Consider the following 18,661-nt stretch of genomic DNA (forward strand, 5'->3'; position numbering starts at 1 on the left):
CACTCTACCCGGGACATAAAGATGGCTCCCAAAATGTCGAGAAAAAAGCCCAGAGATTCTATTGTAACTAGATTTTTCTTTTGTCCATCAAGCTAAGAGATGAAGAATTTTTGTACAAGTTGTAAGAATCGTATGTCTAGAGACTTCTTATGACTCGTTCTCTAGACTTCCTATGACTCGTTCTCTACATTCCTATGACTCGTTCTCTACACTTCCTATGACTCGTTCTCTACACCTCCTATGACTCGTTCTCTACACTTCCTATGACTCGTTCTCTACACTTCCTATGACTCGTTCTCTACATTCCTATGACTCGTTCTCTACACTTCCTATGACTCGTTCTCTACACTTCCTATGACTCGTTCTCTACACCTCCTACGACTCGTTCTCTACACCTCCTATGACTCGTTCTCTACACCTCCTATGACTCGTTCTCTACACCTCCTATGACTCGTTCTCTACACCTCCTATGACTCGTTCTCTACACCTCATTTGACTCGTTCTCTACACCTTCTATGACTCGTTCTCTACACTTCCTATGACTCGTTCTCTACACTTCCTATGACTCGTTCTCTAGACTCTCTCCTTGGCTTCCAAAATCCAGCTTGAGTCTCGGTCAGCTTCTTGAGACTTGGTAAATACTACTGAGTCTTTGAGAGACCAAAATGTTCTCGTTAAGTCTCATATTACCAGAGATACATTACTTTTATTACCTCGTCTTGTTATTGGTGTCGGTGATGGTACTGGCATCAGCGTTGGCATTGGTGTCAGCGTTGGCATTGGTGTCAGCGTTGGCATTGGCGTCAGCGTTGGCATTGGTGTCAGCGTTGGCATTGATGTCAGCGTTGGCATTGGCGTCAGCGTTAGCATTGGCATCAGCGTTGGCATTGGCATCAGCGTTGGCATTGGCGTCAGCGTTGGCATAGCGTCAGCGTTGGCATTAGCGTTGGCATTGGCATCAGCGTTAGCATTGGCATCAGCGTTGGCATTGGCATCGGCGTTGGCAGCGTCAGCGTTGGCATTCGCGTCAGCATTGCATTGGCATCAGCGGGCGTGGCATCAACGTTAGCGTTGGCATTAGCGTCAGCGTTGGCATTAGCGTCATGCTGGCATCAGCGTTAGCATTGGCATCAGCGTTGGCATTGGCATCAGCGTTGGCATTGGCGTCAGCGTTGGCATTAGCGTCAGCGTTGGCATTGGCATCAGCGTTGGCATTGGCGTCAGCGTTGGCATTGGCGTCAGCGTTGGCATTGCGTCAGCGTTGGCATTGGCGTCAGCGTTGGCATTGGCGTCAGCGTTGGCATTGGCGTCAGCGTTAACATTGGCGTCAGCGTTGACATTGGCGTCAGCGTTAACATTGGCGTTAGTGTTGGCATTATGTCATGTTAACATTGGCGTCAGCGTTGACATTGGCGTTAGCAGCATTGGCGTCAGCGTTAACATTGGCGTTAGTGTTGACATTGGCGTCAGCGCTAACACGCGTCAGCGTTAATATTGGCGTCAGCGTTACGCCGCGTCAGCGTTAACATTGGCGTCAGCGTTAACATTGGCGTCAGCGTTGACATTGGCGTCAGCGTTAACATTGGCGTCAGCGTTGACATTGGCGTCAGCGTTAACATTGGCGTTAGTGTTGGCATTGGCGTCAGCGTTAACATTGCCGTCAGCGTTGACATTGGCGTTAGTGTTGGCATTGGCGTCAGCGTTAACATTGGCGTTAGTGTTGACATTGGCGTCAGCGTTAACATTGGCGTCAGCGTTAACATTGGCGTCAGCGTTAACATTGGCGTCAGCGTTAACATTGGCGTCAGCGTTAACATTGGCGTCAGCGTTGACATTGGCGTCAGCGTTAACATTGGCGTCAGCGTTAACATTAGCGTTACTTTTATGTTTCGTTACAAGAGATTTAATGTTTGTTATTACTTACATATCTTTTTGTTACTCAAGGCTATAATACGGTACACTGACTTACACTACTATAAGGAGTCAAATATATATCTTTAGACAATGACAATCAACCCAGTATATTTCTTAGTGTAGGAGTAGCAATGCGTCGTATAAACCTGATGGATATACAACATTGAATACCGAGCCTCAGTACACAGAGAGATAGGGGAGACGGCACTGTAATCAACAGCCTTTATTTCACCAATTGTAAAGTCAGGTACCAGTTGACAGCCGGATCGACTCAGGGTTCCACGTACACGAGCAACCAACCGTTAGAAAAAGGTGCGAGTGGAAGAGTTTTCACATTTACTGGTGTTCACATTTAACTGGGTGTTTAAAGTTACTGGAGTGTTCAATGGAGTGTTTACAAGAACTGAAGTGTTCAATGGAGTGTTCACCATAACTGGAGTGTTTACAATAACTGAAGTGTTCAATGGAGTGTTCACCATAACTGGAGTGTTTACAATAACTGAAGTGTTCAATGGAGTGTTCATAATAACTGGAGTGTTCAATGGAGTGTTCATAATAACTGGAGTATTCAATGAAGTGCTCACCATAACTGGAGTGTTTACAATAACTGAAGTGTTCAATGGAGTGTTTACCATAACTGGAGTGTTTACAATAACTGAAGTGTTCAATGTAGTGTTCACAATAACAGCAGTGTTCAATGGAGTGTTCACAATAACTGGAGTAACCACAGTATATGTCGGTGGTCAAATTCACTTTTTTTTTTGGGTACCTTCCTGTTTGGCGGTAAAATATTATCTCAAGAATTCGTTCAAGAACTCCGGCAGCTGTTGTTCCTTGATCTATATTACGACTGCCACCACCTGTTGCTTCTGGTGTAATGGAGACAGGTGAAGGGGTGATGTCCAACTCAAACACGACCACAAGGGTTGATAAAAGAAATTGATATTAAACGTGAATAACAAAAGTAGAAGACGATAATTAAGACAATTTGATGATGACGATGATGATGATGATGATGATGATGATGATGATGATGATGATGATGATGATGATGATGATGACGATGATGATGACAATAACGATACCAGTATATAAAGATGTATAATTTCTCTCTTAACTTATCCTTCCATCACTTTATTGGTGTTTCTCTATCTGTCTATCTCCGTTTCTTCATTACACACTTTTTTCTATCATTATTTCCTCTGTTCTCTCTTTAAATAGATACAAACAGAGGTAATCCAAGTAAGCTTTCCTTCGATACTTCTTTCACTTCCACAACACCTTGTATGTAAAGGAAGGATTGCCTGGACCTACAGCAGTAAGCGACAGGATTTCAGTCGGGATTTGTGACCACTGGAGGAAGTAGAGAGGTGTGTGTGTGTGTGTGTGTGTGTGTGTGTGTGTGTGTGTGTGTGTGTGTGTGTAGAAGCCAAATGCTATGTTAATTAAGTTACAGTTGATTGTTTACTGTTAACATTAAGATAGAATTAAATGTATATATAATTTGTTTATATAAAATAACATAATAATTAACATTCATTGAAAATTTTGCAATAATTGATTTTTGTTGTATTTTACCATTAAATTGTTAAATAAATTAAATAATTTCTCTAAGTATCAACAGAATAATTGTGTTATAATCTTATCCTTACAGCACACACACACACACACACACACACACACACACACACACACACACACACACACACACACCTTGCCAGCCTTGTATTGAAGACGTCTTAAAACAGAGCATCTCCCTCGGCGTCTTGCAGTCATGAATATTCCAGGTGTGATTGTGGGCAGGTAGACTACTGGGCCGCTGGAGGCTAATGTCTTGCAGGAAGGTGATCATTGTGCCAACTTTAGTAAGACATTGATCGTTGGCCAAGTTTGTTTAGCTTCCACTCATCAACTCTATTACTCACTCAAGCTCGGGAGTTCCACCTTCGAGTTTTAGCAAATTGTGCTAAATCTTGACTGCTATTATGAGATTCTGTAGTGATATATTGCTCTTTGCTAACGACCACTTTGTTTCCTTCTATCTTTCTTTCTTTCACCTTCACGCACTTAAGGCACATTACTTTCTTATTTTCATTCATTAATTTTCTTTAAATCTTTCTTCATTGTCTTCTGTTAACCTTAAATTAATTTTACAATGGTGTTCGAACGTGCTTGGGTGTCACGTGCCTCAGCAAGTGCAGCGTACTTAATAGTGGAAGAACAAATACTGTCAATGTATACAGCCTTAAACATCAAACTAGAGAAGTCGACTAGTGAAAGATACTTCGGGGTACTTGTAAGCCCGGACCTTCGGCCTGGAAACAGTGCGTTAATGTTCGAAATAAGGCAAACAGAGTATTGGGTTGTATATCTATAAGTGTAAGTAACAAGAGTGCAGAGGTCATATTGCAATTATATCTTGCGCTAGTCAGGCCACACCTCGATTATGCTGTTCAGTTCTTGTGCCCATTATAGAATGGATATCAATTCACTAGAGTCGGTGCAGCGAAGAATGACGAAAATTATTCCGGGACTTAGAAACCTTCCATAACAAGATAGATTAAAGAAACTTGACTTGCATTCCCTAGAAAGACGAAGAGTGCGGGGAGATATGATAGAAGTATTTAAGTGGGTGAAAGGAATCAATAAAGGAGATATAGATAAAGTTCTTATAATATACGAGCAGGATAGGACTCGAAGCAAAGGATTTAAGTTGGATAAGTTTAGGTTTAGGAGGAAGACAGGAAGAAACTGGTTCACAAATAGGGTGGTGGACGAGTGGAATAAGCTTAGCAACTTTGTAGTAAGTGCTGGGACGCTGGAAAGTTTTAAAAGGAGGCTAGATAGATTCATGGATGACAGAGAGTGGTAGTAACTCTCAACAGGAGCTGCCTTTCACAGGCCAACCGGCCTATTGCAGACTCCTTATTTTCTTATGTTATGTTTTTATGTTCATATGTATCACCAGTGCGCTGCACCTCGCTAACTGCAGTTTATTACAAACTTTTTGTGTTTGTGTTCGGTTAACATTAAGTTTATAGTAGTATGCTAAGTTAAACGAACCACGAACAGTACATGTATTGTTAAAGTTATAGATAAAAAATGACTGAGAATTGATAGAGCTTGTTTTACTATGAGTGAGGGTTTGACTCATGCCTTCCCAAACAGAGGTGTCCTTAGATGGCTCTGTTTCTCCAGTAACATAAAACAGGTTTATGGCAATGGAACATCAACATAGTGAGGGTGAAAACAAACACAAGTTCAACCAACACCTCGAACACATTTGGCAGGTCTGTTGAATCCAAAAAATTCCGCTAACCCACAGAAATTTCCATTAGCCCTTAATTGTTTTCAAAACATGTGGGGATATCTTTTAAAAACTCTTAGTGGTGGAAACACTGGCTCACAAAATGGATACATCTGGTGGTGATAGAGTGCGGCAGGTGTGTGTGTGTGTGTGTGTGTGTGTGTGTGTGTGTGTGTGTGTGTGTGTGTGTGTGTGTGTGTGTGTGACAAATGGTTGGTGCAATACGCGCTTGTCTTCTGGTCTCGTCTCAGGAGGATTATCATCACCATTGTTTGAATTATTTTACCCAAATTCTCTGGCTGATTGTGTGTTAAACTTAAAGCCTGGGATGGCATTTTTTCGATAATAATCTGCATTTTTTTATTGCTGTTGCACAATGATAATTACTACAAGTCCACTCACCATCTTTTCCTGTGTTGGTGGTGCCTCAGTGAGTCAGCTGAGGAGTATTAATTAATATTCATACATTCTTTTTTAGAACTGTTCAATATAAAAACTTTCCAAATCGTAGGATCTACTTACGAGGTCTCCTTCACTTTCACATAAGGCAAAATTATCACTCGCCTGACGGACTCACGATTTTTTAATCTAACTCGCCGTAATGATTGGGCAGCCTGGGTTGGTGGCACACTCCTACTCAACACACATGGAGAAGCACTTCTACTATTTATACTATTGGTAAACACTTTACAGTACGAAACAGTCATATCTGTAATAACAATTATCATAAACCAGACTTACGCCTGACTTTTGGGAAACAGTCCAGATAAGAAGGGTTACTTATGTCCAGACGCCCATAGAATCGCTTTTTTCGGACTTTCACATTTTCTGGACTGGTCTGGCCCAATTATTCCGGTTTTTCGGGGTATCTTTGTGGATAGGTGTTGTATATGTCATGCGTTTTAGAGTTCATTCTGCAGCGGTTCAGTTACTCTATAGTAGTTAAAACACCTCCAATGAAGGCAGCTATAAAGTTAGCTGTTGTATAAACCTTATTTTAGGAACGGTGGTGCTTCATAACCCTGGCAGTTGAAGCGTTAGCAAACCCAAATCTGCCTTTCCTGACTTGTCTGTTTGACATTTTTCATTCTCTTCTGAGGAATACCCTGTTTTACAAGTGTAGTCTAGCACTGCCAGTGACTATACTCTGTCTGTTGTATAATCAGCACCCACTTAACGCCCCTATGAACAGTTCCTGGGTCCCCTTGGCTCAGAAACACCTTGATATAGACTTTCCCAGCCGTATGAACACTCAAGCACTAACACAATAATGGACAATTTTTGGTCACTCCTTCAAGAAAACGCCACAACAATATCACGAATCTAAACTTCCGTGTTGCTGTATTCCGCTGGGACTGGCAGGTCAGCTCTCTATTGAGTTAGTGTTTACCGAGTATAATTTACGGTCAAAACTTCATACACCATTTATCTCAGTAAGATCTCTGGTTGTTCTGCCGCTCGGGGAACACATGTTAGGGTGTTACTGTTGCCTGAAATACTAGGAAAACCCGCTCGGGGAACACATGTGAGGGAGTTACTGTTACCTGAAATACTACAGGAAGACCTCCCGGGGAACACAGGTAAGGGTGTTACTGTTGCCTGAAATATTAGGGTTACACCTGACAACCACGCTAAGGAACTTACCTAAGAGTAAAAACAAATTACCATCAACTCATTTATTACATCTTAAACATATATATCAAACTTCAGGATTAATTTTCATGATTCGTATCTGAAAGTAGAATTCTTGATAGAGCTGGAGAGTTTGTCGAGGTGTATGAACAAAGTTAACTAACCTCCCGGAGACCTTGTTTACTATAGCTTCCCTCCCGCACCCCTCATCTCTCTTCTCCCTCCCGGCTATCTGGCACTAACTCTCTACCTTACCTGCTACCCAGCCTCACTCTCTCACCACCAACACTACTCTGCCACCTCAAGCACCATAACTTACTAAGATAATGTTCTTTTAGCTATTTATGTTACAGTTTAAGTGTGTGTGTGTGTGTGTGTGTGTGTGTGTGTGTGTGTGTGTGTCTCCAGCTGGCCTAAACCCTCGTTGTACTGTTATTCAGGTGGTGAGTCTTTCTGTGCAGCCTTTAGTGACCGGTGCTTTAGTAATGGTCGAGTCGTGATCTATTTACCTTGTGGTCTGAGGCGAGAATTTCCTGTTTCCTGTGTAGCGTTTATTTGTTGTGAGAGGGTCTGTTTATAGTGTGTGTTTGGTGTCTGTTGGATTTACCGGCACACACACACACACACACACACACACACACACACACACACACACACACACACACACACACACACACACAGCTTAATTGTTAGCTTATTGATTCATTTTACTTTTTTTTTCCATTCTTCTCACCCGATCCTTCCTCTCCAATAAACATCGATTCCTCTTCTTTATTTTTCTTCTCTCTTCTTCTCTTCTCTCCAAATCTCACCGTCCTTTCCTACGCTTCCCATAGTAGCTCCTTCACCTCCTTCTCCTTTTCCTTCTCTATCTCTTCTTTCTTCATTCTAATCTCTTTGAAACCCCTATTATCACCCCCCCACACACACGCGCCTTCAAATAATTCTCCACTTCTAAAATTGTAATCGTGAGTTTGGGTCTTGCCTGCGGGGTCAGGATCCAAAGGAGCCGCTCGCCCCACAGAGACTTGGCAAACACTTGGCCACTTATGATGGTAGACCAGCCAGGTAAGTAAATAAAAGAAATGAAAATCTAGCTCAAACATTACTAAATGAACAATGTTGGTGAGAAGATGCCGGGGGGGGGAGAGGTAGGTGAAAGGGTATAAATTTGTGTGTTCAACTGTTCACACATACAACTCGAGCGTCAAAGTGAACATAATGAGAAAAGAGAAGAGTGGAGGCCATTAGAGTGAGGGAAAAGGCTGATGGTTGAGAATGACTTTGTAAACAAACTGCCACTTATGAATGAAAAGCACCAGGCTGCTGGTGGTGGGGGGTGTTAGTCCTCTCATAGGAGGGGGGTAGGGGATTCAATAGGAAGGTATGTTTACCTGTGTGTCTGCACACACAGTCTAAAACACAAATATGATCCTGTACATACACGCGCATGTATATATATACCAACACGTATGCACGCAAATACACAAAAACTGACAAACGCAAACAAACAAGTACACGCACACCTCCCCACCCCCCTCCTCACGCGCACACAACCGATGCTCACTTCAGGTTCCCTTTCAAGTGTTGAGATATGTAGGCTTGGGTGGTCCTGAATACCCATTTGGCCCGGGTGAACTCGCTACAAACACTTCACAGTGTACCTTCGTCTCCTAAAAAAACATGTTTGCTTTTGTCGATCAGCAGGAGGAGAGGATAACCGCGAAATATATATTTTTGCCTTTTATAATAACACTTTTTACCTTTTTTTAGAATTATACAATTTTTCAACTTTCTGTCTGAAGTTTGGACAGCCATAACTCATAAACACCAAAATATATGCGCAATTAGCTTTCACCAACGTGTTTACTGAATCATTATCTAGGACACAGTAGTATTTTGGTGGCATCATTACCAAAGATCAGAGGTGAGTTGTTTGTATTAAATCACCTCAAAGACTGACCAATTGATTCATCTTATCAGTCTTGTGTTGGAGTTATCCTGGAGGTCGTGGCCGTAATAGAATAATAGAGAGAAGTTGGTGATTTATAGAAGGAAATGAAGGTTTGAGAGAATGTCACTGAGGGAAATAGATGGAGCGTAAGACAGAGATACAGGGGACAGAGAGATAGACAGAGAAAGAAGGGAGGAGAGAGAGAAACAGACAGACAGACAGACAGACAAAACACTATCAAAATATCTATACTAAAAACTACACATTTTGTCGTTAATTTATTCATGAAAATACATAAAATAAAATATAATTCATTAGAGTAAAAAAATAAACACAAACGCTATTTTTGGTCACATAACACTAGATGAACCGAGGCATATAGTGTGAGGTACTTATAGGACTACAGCTTCTACTATATCGATATAGGTATAAAGCTTCTCAATAGACCTTATTTTATTATTATATTTCTTAAGGTGTACAGGTGTTCTGGTGTTCAGGTGTTCTGGTGTTCTGGTGTTCAGGTGTTCTGGTGTTCAGGTGTTCTGGTGTTCAGGTGTTCTGGTGTTCAGGTGTTCTGGTGTTCAGGTGTTCTGGTGTTCAGGTGTCCAGGTGTTCTGGTGTTCTGGTGTTCAGGTGTTCTGGTGTTCTGGTGTTCTGGTGTTCTGGTGCTCAGGTGTTCAGGTGTTTTGGTGTTCAGGTGTTTTGGTGTTCAGGTGAACCCTGAAGTACCTCTGATGTACCCCTGAAGTACCCCTGGACTACTCCGGAAGTGACCCTGAAGTACCCCTAATGTAATCCTAAAGAACCGCTAAAATACTCCTGAAATAAGCTTAAAGGACCCCTGAAGAACCCCTGAAATCCTCCTGAAGTAGCCCTGAGGTGACCCTGAAGTACTCCTGATGTAACCCTAAAGTACCCCTGAAACACCCCTGATGGACCACTGAAGTACCTCTGAAGTAGCCCCTGATGTACCTCTTATGTACCCCTAAAGTACCCCTGATGTACCCCTAAAGTACCCCTGAAGTACCTCTGCTATACCCCTAAAGTACCCCTAAAGTACCTCTGATGTACCCCTAAAGTACCCCTGAAGTACCCCTGATGTACCCCTAAAGTACCCCTAAAGTACCCCTGATGTACCCCTAAAGTACCCCTGATGTGACCCCTGTATAGCTGTAACTTCACTAACCTAATAAAATCCTGACCCCATAGAGATGTGACTAATCTCCTCTCTACATAGATAATACCACACTCCTCGCTCCTTACTCCTTACACATCACTCCTCACACCTCACACACCTCACACATCACTCCCCACCGCTACCATAAAACACATACTTCCAGTTATAATATATCTGTATATCCCTTTAGATTTATAAGAGTAATATTTTGTTACATACTCGTACTATAAAAGTCTTCCTCTGTGTAAAGTTGTATCTCTTTTGTATTTGTTTATTTATTTGTTTATTTATTTATTTATTTACGTTTTTGTGTTCATGGTAGTTTTTTATATTTTATTTATCTATTTCCCAATATCGAGTTGGTCTGAAATGAAACCCCGAGATGAGATATTAAGCCATTTTCTACCTGAGGAATTTGAAGCCGCTGGTCACCCTCTGTCCCTTCCGCTCTAAGACGTATTTTGATAAGAACAGAAAAGGGTCAACACGCTCTCTCTTTGGCGTGTGTGTGTGTGTGTGTGTGTGTGTGTGTGTCTGTGTGTGGGAGTCGAGCTTATTAACATGTTTGCGAGAGTTGGGAGTTTCAGGACATTTAATATTTTTTTTTGTGATATTAATTTGCTTGTGTGTGTTTGTCGGGTCGGAGCGTCGGAACTGAAAGCTGACAAACATGTTTTTTTTTAGAACTTTTGTCTGTTGTTTATTTTGTTTTAGTGAATTTGTTTGTTTGCTTTGATTTATTTCTACTTTATTTTATTATATTTTCATTACTTTTGAGTTTTTTTTTTATAATTTTCTTTCTCAATTATCTTATTTTTTACTGTTTTATTGCTATTGATTTCTTTCACTTCCTTCATTATCATCTTTTTTTTTCTTTTGCGTTTTCGTGTCATAAATTCCTCCTGATTTATCATATTTTCTCTTTTAATAATGATTAGTTCCTTTCAGTTCCTTCTATCGTCTTTTTTTTATTTATCTCGAGTTTTTGCAGTACACACACACACACACACACTCTGGTTATAACACACATGGGTAGGACGAGTTCAGTAAGATAATGGTTGCTTTGATCTGCCTTGTTATGTGTGTGTATGTGTGTGTGTGTGTGTGTGTGTGTGTGTGTGTATGTGTATGTGTATGTGTGTGTGTGTCTGTGTGTGTGTGTGTGTGTGTGTCAGACCTTAAGAGTTTCCAATAGGTTTTAATGGTCGCGTGTGTAAGGTGTGTGTGTGTGTGTGTGTGTGTGTGTTGGTAAATAAGTAATCACCTTTGTGTGCTTGTAGTGGGAGTGTAAGCCGAGTGGTGATACTGGTGGTGTCAGTGACGGTGGTAGTGGTGGTAGAGAAATTTGAGATAGTAGCGTTAGTGGTAGATATGATAATGGTGGTTGTGTAGTGATGGTGTTAGTGGTGGTAAAGGTTGTAGTAGAGGTGCTAGTAGCAGTGATATTGGTGGTAATGGTGTTAATTGTGGTGGTGGTAGTAGTATTCGTTGTGGTAGTAGTGGTAGTTGTAGTGGTGGTGGTGGTGGTAGTGACGGTGGTGGTAGTGGTGGTGATGGGAGTTGTATTGATCAGTGGGGGATAGTTACGGTGGTGTGGCACGTACAAGGTACTGACCACCTCCTTGCTGCGGGTGAGAGAGAGGGAGGGAGGGATAAGAGGGGGAGGGGGGAATAGGGAAAGGGAGTGAGAGGGAGAGGGGAAAGAGGTCTCCCTACTCTACATATCAAAAATTCATAAGTTTAATTTTTCAGCCTACCATAAATTAGAGACGTGTTAAGGCATTTAAGTTAAGCTAAGGAATTAACCCAAGAACCCAACATTGCACGAAGCCTGTTTATACACTATTAATAAATACTACATTCTTTAACCACATCTATAATGTTTTTATGTTGAAATGTTGAACCCCCTTGAAGCAACATTTACTACACGGGCATATGAACAAACTCACATGAACTAACTATTACAAAGAAAAACTCAAACAGATAAAGTATATATTTATTTCATCGTTTGTCCTTGATAAGTGGAATTTGAAAGCTCAAAAAACAATAGGAATTTAAACTTAATACAGCCAACATTTTCGTCTTAAGCGTAGCCACTCTGACTGATTGCCCCCAACTCTCAAAAATATAAAATTTGATGAAGTAAAATTCAAGTTATTACTCCAACATTTTTATAGGCGATTAATGCCAGCCTCAGAGGAAACACTCAGACAAAGATAGACTCACACACTGGTGGGGAAAGTATTAGGGGTGCTGGCAAAACACAGTGGCGTAATTTTTCACAGGAGTTTGTTGTACATTAAACCGGAATTACTTGTGAATTTACTGGCAAAATACAGAAGAGATTTGAATCGTGTGCAGAGGTAGGAACTATAGTCATTAGTATTCAAGGCTGGATGGACGACTGTGTTTTTATCATGTGTGTTACTGCCTTTGATATATGACTCAAGGCTTATGTTTACTTGTTTACTCTTCATTAATCCTCAAAACACACACACACACACACACACACACACACACACACACACACACACACACACACATATATTGAAATGATATTGTAAACAAACTGATTATCAAACAACTGGCCATTAACCTTTGATCTTTGGCAATTGGACTACCGCTAACTACCGCTGTATGTTTATGTCCTTACTACTGTTGAATAAGACTCTCAAGTAATTCCGTTTATCAGGAAATATTGTTGCTTATGACGTATGACGACTCAAACATATGGTGCAAGAAGTTTCTATCACGAGCACATCAAAACGCTCATGAGGGAGTGTAGAGGATGCTAATCAACATCTACAGGAAGGAAGGAAAGAAGGAAGGAAGGAAGGAAGGAAGGAAGAAAGGAAGGAAAGTCTTAGATTATCTTGTGCAAGATTAAAATGTTTGCGCGATCTCGGAACCTTGGAAACTTAAGGATTCTGCGCCTAACTTAACTCTTAAGAAAATTATGATTTTCGTTAGGTCATGCTAGGCTAGGTTAGGTTCGGTTTGGTTAAGTTAGTGCTCTACATCATAACCACTCGTAAGATTCCATTATAACACAGAATCATCATCCAGCATAACATTAAGGCGGTGTCCAACAGAAAAAAAAGCCTTATCCGAGCACGACGGGTCCTCCCCCTGGCCTGCCGACAGTCACTGGAGTATGAGACAACTGTGACTAGTTGGGTTAAGTATCAACCCTTCTTCTCTGTCTTGGTCTTATTAACGTTCTATCAGTGAAGGCATAAAGTAGACATACTGAGACATACTGATAGCAACAAATGGGATTCAAATATGGCTTTAGTGATGACGCCAAATAACGCGACTCTATGGAAGGAGCAGGTAAAGTTAAGAGAACATAAGAAATTCTTGAGAGACGAGAGCAGTTAGTTGATGAAGATGGTGAGTCAAGTGTAAATCAAGTGATCCCGTGTAATTGTTTGATCGTTCATGTTGTTGATGTTATAATGTATATCTGAGCTTCTATAACCTAGGTCCTTGTATATTCTATTATATATAAGTAAATACACTACTCATTAACGATTATACTTAAGATAAATACATACCTGTGATTGGGGTTAATGTGTTATAAATTAAATGAAGGCATCACGTAAGCTTAATGAACAATAATGAAAATAAAACCTGATAATGTAAAATGTTTTTATGTAAAATTTTGACACCGGGTTATTACTCTCTCGTGACCTCTCATAACGGGGTCACTGGTGCCCCTCTGTACCCTGGATATTGATTAACTAAAGGTCACTGCTGGAGAAACTTTTTTGATTAACTTTTGGTGTTTGTGAAATAAAGTTCGCCAAATTTCATGTAGGAAGTTTGTTAAGAGAAATGGAGAGGAAAACACAGAGATCATTTGAGGATATTTGGTTCATTTGGTCATTTTAGGTCATAATGCAGAGTGGGTAAAGAATAAACATCAGGTATACCTTCATTAATTACGATTACTGCACCCCCCCCCCCAACAATAACACCTTAAATAATATGTCAGGTGTACTACTAACACTCCACACAGACCAGTATCATCCTCGAAGACCATATAAAGTTACTTCTTCACTAACACACATCAAGTTATACCTGGACTAACATCAACTCACACCTGTAATACTCTGTTTCGATTTGAGTCAGGCTGTGAGAGACGACTAAAGCACTGGGCAGACTACGAACACTCGCCAACCTAAAATTAATCGAAATGAACTTCAATGTAATTCACTCGGAGCAGAGTCATTTGACCCTCGCCTCGTTACGTCAATATACACAGGTAATATCCCACATTAACCAGAGTCTAAATGCTTCGTAAATCAAACTCCATCGTGACTCCAAATATTATTGACGAACTAATCCACTTACCTCACTTTAACTACAACACAAAATTAAAACTTCAAAATGGCACCCACATCAATCTGAGACTCTACCTTCCTAATAAACCTTCACTTGACACCATTACCAAACAAATTTTACGTACAGAATCAATGTGAATCTTGACTCAGAGAAAAAAAAACCTTAAGTGTTATGTTAATCGGATGGTTAAGTAATTAGTAGTTGCTAGTAATTAGTTTTTTATTACATAGAGTGAGTGTTTTAGTGTTAAACTGGATGATGGGTAACTATTTTCTTTATGGTTTCTTATGTAGATGGATTACTTTGAATACATCGTCGGTATATGGGACGAGAGAGAGAGAGAGTGGGGGGGGGGTGGCCATCAAGTGAAATAACTTACCTACATAAACTTTAAGTACAATCTATTGGGAGGTCCTACATGTGTGTGTGTGTGTGTGTGTGTGTGTGTGTATTAGTTTTTGGGCAAATAACATGTACGTGTGCATATAGTATATGTGTGTCTGTTTTTGTTTTTTAATAATAATAATAATAATAATAATAATAATAATAATAAACAATAATAATAATAATAATAATAAATAATAAATAATAAATAATAATAATAATAATAATAATAATAATAATAATAATAATAATAATAATAATAATAATAATAATAATAATAATAAATAATAATAATTAATAATAATAATAATAATAATAATAATAATAATAATAATAATAATAATGTTAATAATAATAATAATGTTAATAATAATAATAATAATAATAATAGTAATAATAACAATAACAATAACAATAATAATAATAATAATAAGGGCTTCAATGTTGGTATTTTCAGATGTTTATATCCTCGTATGTCGTCCATGGGCCTAGTGTTGAAGCTTGTGGTATTTGGTGGTGTCTTAGATGAAGCTTCCAATATATAAAGGTATCATTGTTGAAGCCTGCAAACTCTTGAAGCGTTGTTAGCTGAAGCCTACGATATTCTGAGGGTAATATTATAATTTCCTAGCTGAAGCTTGCATTAATTGGTGGCTTTCTTGCTGAAGCTTGCATTAATTGGTGGCTTTCTTGCTGAAGCTTGCATTAATTGGTGGTTTCCTTGCTGAAACTTTCATTAATTGGTGGTTTCCTTGCTGAAACTTTCATTAATTGGTGGTTTCCTTGCTGAAGCTTAAAATATTTAGTAGTTTATTGAAGCTTACAATACCCGAATGGCTTTATTGCTGAACTACAGTATTCAAAAAGTTTATTTGTTGAAGCCTAAAATATTCAAGTGACGTATTACTGAAGCTTACAGTAGCGTAGAATAGTTGCCAAAGTTGTTTTGCTGAAGCTTAAAAAATAACTTGTTTGAATCGCCTCCTAGTATGTGTCTGAGGATGGCTATTATGTGTAAGATTACGATAGTCCTTTGGTTATATTGCTGTAGCCTTATCATAGCCAGTTGACTACGATACTGAGACTTACAATAACCCGTTGGCTGTATTATTGAAGCCTACAGTATATCCTTGGTTAGTTACTGAAACCTACAGTAACCCGTTGGCTGTATTATTGAAGCCTACAGTATATCCTTGGTTAGTTACTGAAACCTACAGTAATCCTTTGGCTGTATTATTGAAGCCTACAGTATATCCTTGGTTAGTTACTGAAACCTACAGTAACCCGTTGGCTGTATTATTGAAGCCTACAGTATATCCTTGGTTAGTTACTGAAACCTACAGTAATCCGTTGGCTGTATTATTGAAGCCTACAGTTTCTCCTTGGTTAGTTACTGAAACCTACAGTAACCCGTTGGCTGTATTATTGAAGCCTACAGTATATCCTTGGTTAGTTACTGAAACCTACAGTAACCCGTTGGCTGTATTATTGAAGCCTACAGTATATCTTTGGTTAGTTACTGAAACCTACAGTAATCCGTTGGCTGTATTATTGAAGCCTACAGTATATCCTTGGTTAGTTACTGAAACCTACAGTAACCCGTTGGCTGTATTATTGAAGCCTACAGTATATCCTTGGTTAGTTACTGAAACCTACAGTAACCCGTTGGCTGTATTATTGAAGCCTACAATACCCTGAAGGCTTTGATATCGGAAGCCTTAATCAAGTGATCTGGTGCATTAACCCGAGAGTTTTGTTACTGAAGAATTTAATAGTCTGGGTGGTGTCGTTATTGAAGCCAACAGCACCTGGGTGATGTCGTTACTAAAGCCAACTGGCGTCGTTACTGAAGCCAACAGCACCTGGGTAATGTCGTTACTAAAGCCAACAGCACTTGGGTGGCGTCGTTACTGAAGCCAATAGCACCTTGGTAGCGTCGTTACTAAAGCTAACAGCACCTGGGTGGCGTCGTTACTGAAGCCAACAGCACCTGGGTGGCGTCGTTACTGGCCAACAGCACCTGGGTGCGTCGTTACTGAAGCCAACAGCACCTTGGTGGCGTCGTTACTGAAGCAAACAGCACCTGGGTGGTGTCGTTACTGAAGCCAACAGCACCTGGGTGGCCGTGTTTTTCGAAGTTATTGACAGAGAAGAGATAGGGAGCTGGTTGTGCGGACCAACACGGGAGGCGCAGCAAAATATGGCTTCAAAATTTCTCGGTGATGGAAGGAAAATTTTCTCCTCTGTGCCGAAGCGATGAGTTGGGGGAACAGTATACTGACGAGAGTAACTTTGGTTATTTGTCCGCTAAAGATATTTGTACCTCTAGTTTATATGAAGAAAATAGTTATCTATCGTTGTCACTCGTTTGGGACACACACACACACACACACACACACACACACACACACATATATATATATATATATATATATATATATATATATATATATATATATATATATATATATATATATATATATATATATATATATATATATATATATATATATAAGAATAGTTACCTGATGATTAAACAAAACAACAGTCTTTATAATTGGACTTGACAAGTGTCCCCAGCAGTACAGTACATGTGTCTGCCTCTGGTGCTGCTCTTGAGTAATGAATTCAGAAAAAAAAAGTAATGAATTTGATAGGAATCTCAGGAGATTTTCTGATAGATCTTAGAGAGGTTTACTGTACATCTTTATCGAACCCACAACTTCCCCCTCCCTATTGCCTCCGTCATTGGGGGTGAGCAGTTTATAACCTTGTTGGTCTGGCAGAGGGACATCACTGCCCTCACATCAATAAACCTACTCGTATCTCTGTGAATTTCATAGTTTTGTTGATAGTACCGTCTTTAGTATTGTACCTTAACAGCCCCCTCGCGATGACTCCCTACAGACAACATACGTAACGAACCCTTAGCATTTACCCCAGGAGCTATAATTGTGGCCAACTGATAATAACATCAATGATTTATTTTGGTAGATTGCTGATCCTTTTGGGAGACGAATCTTGAGCCAAACTACCCTCCTCAATAAATGTCGTTCAGCATAACACTGTCAGAACCTGAGGTAATACTCACCTGGCAGGAAAGCGATGAAGAACACGATGCCGAAGGTGCGCCAGAGAGTCAGCCACATCTTGTCAGGGACGGCTGAGTGTCACCGAGATATTCTGCCTCACACCTACTTTCAGGAATCCCACCAGGGGTCGAGGAGCCGCTTGCTCCTCTCTCTCATTACCGGGTCCTCCCCGTTACACCTGCGCTCTACTCCAGCTCTTCCTCGTTATAACACCTGCTGAGTACTCCAGGATTTCTGTAATAACATTTGTGGTTTGTACTCTCAGAATTTTTAGTTTTTTTCTCTACTGTATACCTGTTTTAAGCTTCAGTTTTCCCCTCTACCCTTTTCTATGTTTGCGTCCTTGTCACACCTGTGCTGCACCGAGAGTCATAACATCTGCTCTTTTCATTTCCATTCAGATCCTAGATACACCTTTACTATATTTTTTATTTCTAAATCTTGGCTACACCTGCGCCACACTCTGGGTCTGTTATTGCACCCCAGCTGCCAACTACACCCTGGGATCACTCTTGGGACGACCACACCACAGGTCCCGTTTACCACATCTTATCTTAACGCTCAAGTTTTGACTACATCTGTCTTGTTCTCTCCTTCTCTCTCCCTCTCTTTCTCTCTTACTCTCTCTTGAAACAGTCTTTATATTCTTCGCTCCATCTTCCATTCACTCCTCCGCAACAAGTCCAATCTGCATTTTGATATCCCTGTCTTTTCTTGGACTCCTTTTTGCACCAATTGTTTTAACTTTCCTTGGGAGTGAGCGGTTCCTCCTGCTGCAAGCGCTACAGAAGGAGTCACCGAATATCTCTCGTTGCTGATGAGTTTTCTTCCTTAGTCTCCTCTCTTTATGTCAA

At 40.2% G+C, this 18,661-nt stretch overlaps 1 protein-coding gene across 1 annotated transcript; it reads right to left on the reverse strand.

Moving 5' to 3' along the window:
- Positions 1–1,506: 1,506 nt before the first annotated feature.
- Positions 1,507–17,864, reverse strand: LOC121856530 (circumsporozoite protein-like). The gene is made up of 3 exons (XM_042352126.1): positions 17,807–17,864; positions 16,767–16,878; positions 1,507–1,879 (listed from the first exon to the last, which is right to left on the reverse strand). The coding sequence occupies exons 1-3, from the start codon at positions 17,862–17,864 to the stop codon at positions 1,507–1,509; spliced, it is 543 nt and encodes a 180-aa protein (XP_042208060.1).
- Between the last annotated feature and the right edge of the window lie 797 nt (positions 17,865–18,661).

The sequence above is a fragment of the Homarus americanus genome, unplaced genomic scaffold (assembly GCF_018991925.1).
Source record: "Homarus americanus isolate GMGI-L3 unplaced genomic scaffold, GMGI_Hamer_2.0 scaffold41877, whole genome shotgun sequence".
Taxonomy (NCBI): Eukaryota; Metazoa; Arthropoda; class Malacostraca; order Decapoda; family Nephropidae; genus Homarus; species Homarus americanus.

Excerpts from the sequence above, each read along its gene's own strand:
- LOC121856530 (XM_042352126.1), bottom strand. The coding sequence starts at position 17,864 with ATGTGGCTGACTCTCTGGCGCACCTTCGGCATCGTGTTCTTCATCGCT. Across the intron at positions 16,879-17,806 it reads CTTCATCGCTTTCCTGCCAG|CTCCCTATCTCTTCTCTGTC; the intron begins GTGAGTATTACC and ends CCGCACAACCAG. Across the intron at positions 1,880-16,766 it reads TCAGTAACGACGCCACCAAG|TAACGCTAATGTTAACGCTG; the intron begins GTGCTGTTGGCT and ends GAAACATAAAAG.